Source organism: Chiloscyllium plagiosum, unplaced genomic scaffold (assembly GCF_037043375.1).
Source record: "Chiloscyllium plagiosum isolate Xiang-an unplaced genomic scaffold, Cpla_swu_hap1 HiC_scaffold_50, whole genome shotgun sequence".
NCBI lineage: Eukaryota > Metazoa > Chordata > Chondrichthyes > Orectolobiformes > Hemiscylliidae > Chiloscyllium > Chiloscyllium plagiosum.
In genome coordinates, this window is record NW_028270188.1 from 58,550,702 (window position 1) to 58,554,610 (window position 3,909).

General features: G+C 60.5%; 1 protein-coding gene across 2 annotated transcripts; it reads right to left on the reverse strand.

Annotated features, from left to right (window-relative positions):
- Positions 1 to 287: 287 nt before the first annotated feature.
- LOC148135330 (prelamin-A/C-like) lies at positions 288 to 3,565 on the reverse strand. 2 transcript variants are annotated; one of them, XM_087984973.1, is made up of 2 exons: positions 3,393 to 3,565; positions 288 to 647 (listed from the first exon to the last, which is right to left on the reverse strand). In XM_087984973.1, the coding sequence occupies exon 2, from the start codon at positions 636 to 638 to the stop codon at positions 288 to 290; it is 351 nt and encodes a 116-aa protein (XP_087841099.1). In that variant the 5' UTR covers positions 639 to 647; positions 3,393 to 3,565. The 2 variants fall into 2 exon arrangements, with proteins under 2 accessions (XP_087841099.1, XP_087841100.1); XM_087984974.1 differs by lacking the exon at positions 3,393 to 3,565 and adding an exon at positions 777 to 1,048.
- Positions 3,566 to 3,909: the final 344 nt, after the last annotated feature.

Sequence of the window (3,909 nt, forward strand, 5' to 3'; positions counted from 1 at the left end):
TTTGGAAGGGTGGGGAGGTGGGAGAGGAACCGAGCGTGGTCTGAGGGAGGGGGGTGGTCGCCAAGGCTGTGGGGGTGGGGGGGGGGGGGGGGGGGAGAAATGGGGGGGGGGGGGGGGGGAAGAGAAATGAGAAATGGGGTGGGGGGGAATGGGAGCGGGGGGAATGGGAGGGGAGGGGAATGGGGGGAGGGAGGGGAGGGGAATGGGGGGAATGGAGGGGGGAATGGGGGGGGGAGAGGAGGGGAATGGGGGGGTGGAGAAGAGGGGAATGGGGGCAAAGGACGGGCCTACCGGCTTTTCAGGTCATTGAACTCCTCCCGCAGCTTGCCCAGGTCCAGCTGCATGCGGGCCTTCTCCTTGGCCACGTTGTCCAGGGTCTTGCGGGCGTCCGCCAGCTCGTTCTCGTACATGGCCTTGATGTTGACCACCTCGCGGCTGGTGGTCTCCTCCGACTCGGAGATGCGGAGCCGCAGCCCGGCATTCTCAGTCTCCAGGGAGCGCACCTTCTCGATATAGACGGCCAGGCGGTCATTCAGGTTCTGCAGGTCCTCCTTCTCCTGGAGCCGGCTGATCTTGGTGGGGCTCAGCGGGGTGGAGGCGTTGGAGCGGCCCCCTCGCTTCTGTCCCGGGGTCTGCATCTTCCGGATCTGCGAGGGGGGGGGGGGGGGGGGGAAAAAAAGAGCCGGGAACGTTTTACGGCACAGGAATGAGGCCAGCGCTGACCCGCGTCCCCAAGGATCCGTACCCCTCCGCATCTGTGTCTCTAGTCTACGTACGTCTTAAATATCGCCATCATGCCCGCCTCTACCATCTCCGTTGGCAATGGTGGCTCAGTGGTTAGCGCCACTGCCTCACGGCACCGGGGACCTGGGTCGGATGCCAGCCTCGGGGTGACTGTCTGTGTGGAGTTTGCACATTCGCCCCGTGTCTGTGGGGGTTTCCTCCAGGGGCTCCGGTTTCCTCCCAAAGGCGTGCACATTAGGGTGGGTTGGCCATGCTAAATTGTCCCGTAGTGCCCAGGGATGTGCAGGTTAGGGTGGGTTGGCCATGCTAAATTGTCCCGTAGTGCCCAGGGATGTGCAGGTTAGGGTGGATTGGCCATGCTAAATTGTCCCGTAGTGCCCAGGGATGTGCAGGTTAGGGTGGGTTGGCCATGCTAAATTGTCCCGTAGTACCCAGGGATGTGCAGGTTAGGGTGGATTGGCCATGCTAAATTGTCCCGTAGTGCCCAGGGATGTGCAGGTTAGGGTGGGTTGGCCATGCTAAATTGTCCCATAGTGCCCAGGGATGTGCAGGTTAGGGTGGATTGGCCATGCTAAATTATCCCATAGTGCCCAGGGATGTGTAGGTTAGGGTGGATTGGCCATGCTAAATTGTCCCATAGTGCCCAGGGATGTGCAGGTCAGGGTGGATTGGTCAGGGGTAAATAATAGGGTAGGGGGAATGAGTCTGGCTGGGATAGCCTTTGGCCCAACAATTCCATACTGACCCTCCGAAGAGTAACCCACCCAGACCCATTCCCCGATCTTATAACTCTACATTTATCCCAAAGCAATGCACTGGCACCAAGTCAACGCCAGGGGTTTCTGGGTGGGCAATGAAACCCCCAAACGCCTCTCCCCCTCTTAAGGGGCAGGTGCAGAGGAAGATCAGTAGGGCAAATCAAGTCAGGGAACGACCCAGAGGGGAAATATTCCCAGGGGAGGGGGGGAAGAGCTCATCGGAAGGGCTAGCACAATGAGTAATGGGGTGGGGCCAAAGGGCCTCCTGCTGTGCAGTGTCCACATCCCCATGGTGTTTCACGGGTTAGGGCGCACAGGAAGAGTTTGAGATGAAGCAGATAGCTTGGAGGGACAACGTTACAATCCCTCGAGGTGGGGGGGGGGGGGCCGCAGGGGGAGGTGGGGGACTTGGGTGGGGACGGGCCAGTGATACAGAGGGGCGAAGAGGGAGGGGACACACAGAGATGGAGACACACACACACACACACACACACAGTCACAGATCTATGGAATTCATAATTCATTCCTATAGAAGGCTGGGGAGGCCCAGGTCACTGAGTCCATTTAAGACGGACATAGATAGGTTCTTCATTGTCAAAGGGGGGTCAAGGTTTACCGGGAGGGAGTGGGAGAGTGGAGCTGAGCAGCGAGTCAGCCACGATCGAATGGGGAAGCAGAATCGACAGGCCGAAGGGCCTAATTTCTGATCCCAACTCTTACGGCTCCTTTAAAAAAAAAGTCAGCGTCCGGGCACGTTAGGAGGGAGCAAATATCTGAGACTGAAGTTAGGGTGTGGCTGAGGAGGGGCAGGGTGTGTATACACACACACACACACACACACACAGAGGGAGAGACTCACTCAGTCTCGTACTCACACAACCCGAGAGATTCACTCACTGACACAGACAGACAGAGACACTCAGGTTGTAAATAGAAAGTACTCTGCCCCGATCAGGAGGTGAGCAGCAGGCCCAGATAAACTGGGAGAGGAGCTGTCTCCAGTTCTCCCCAACAGACACAGAGATCACATGCTAGACACACACACACACACACACACAGGGGGAAGAGAGAGAGACACACACACTCACAGACACCCCTCAAACTGACACTCTCACTGGACTCCCAAACTCATTCAATAAATTCCCCATGTCACCCTATTCCCACCCCTTCACCCACTCACCCTCTCTAACAGTGAGGCCCCCCAACACCCCCCCCCCCCCCCCCACCAAGATGGTTAGGGAGGGAGCATGGCATCACTCCATCTCCCTCACCCCTCCACCTCCCACCCACCTCCACTCCCTCCTCTACATTACCACCTCCCACCCCTCCACCTCCAACCCTCCATCCCCACCCCTCCAACCCCTCACCCCCACCCCCACCCCCACCCCCCCCCCAACCCCTCCACCTCCAACCCCACCCCCCCAACCCCTCCACCTCCAACCCCACCCCTCCAACCCCCCCCCCCAACCCCCAACCCCCAACTCCAACCCTCCAACTCCACACCTCCACTCCCTCCTCTACATTACCACCTCCCACCCCTCTACCTCCAACCCTCCACCCCCACCCCCACCACCCCAACCCCTCCACCTCCAACCCCACCCCCCCAACCCCAACCCTCCACCCCCACCCCCACCACCCCAACCACCCCAACCCCTCCACCTCCAACCCCACCCCCCCAACCCCAACCCTCCACACCTCCACCCCTCCTCTGCATTACCACCTCCACCTCCCACCCACCTCCCCTCCCTTCTCTCACCCACCTCCCCTCCCTCCTCTCACCCACCTCCCCTCCCTTCCCTCCACCATTTCCTCCCCACCCCCTCCCTGTCCCTGTCCCTGTCCCTCCCTCCCCCCCTCTCCTCCCTCCCTCCCCCCCAGACGGTCACTCACCTTGGGGGGGGGTTAGGGTGGGGGTGTTGTTGGGGCACAGCAGGTGAATGCAACAACAAGAAGGGGGCAGGGGCTAGCACTGGCACTGAGTGTGGGCACTGTCACTGGCGCTGCACTGGCACTACCACAGCCTCTGGCACTGTCACTGGCGCTGCGCTCTCTCTCTGTCACAGCCGCCGCTGCTGCACCATTTAAAGGGCACGGCAGCGGGAGGGCGGGCCATCTCCGGATTGACAGGCGGGCTGAGCCAATCGCAGCACAGGGAGGGGCGGGGCATGGCAGGCACGTCAATGGCAAAAGGGCGGGGCCTGAGAGGGGATTCCCCAAAGTCACAGACACAGAGGGAACCCCCAAAATCCCAGGGTCACTGTCCCAGAGGGAACCCCCAAAATCACAGGGTCACTGTCCCAGGGGGAACCCCCCAAAATCCCAGGGTCACTGTCCCAGAGGGAACCCCCAAAATCCCAGGGTCACTGTCCCAGAGGGATCACCCCAAAATCTCATGGTCACTGTCCCA

Bases quoted from the DNA above. Each gene is read 5' to 3' on its own strand.
- LOC148135330 (XM_087984973.1), bottom strand. From the start codon at position 638: ATGCAGACCCCGGGACAGAAGCGAGGGGGCCGCTCCAACGCCTCCACC.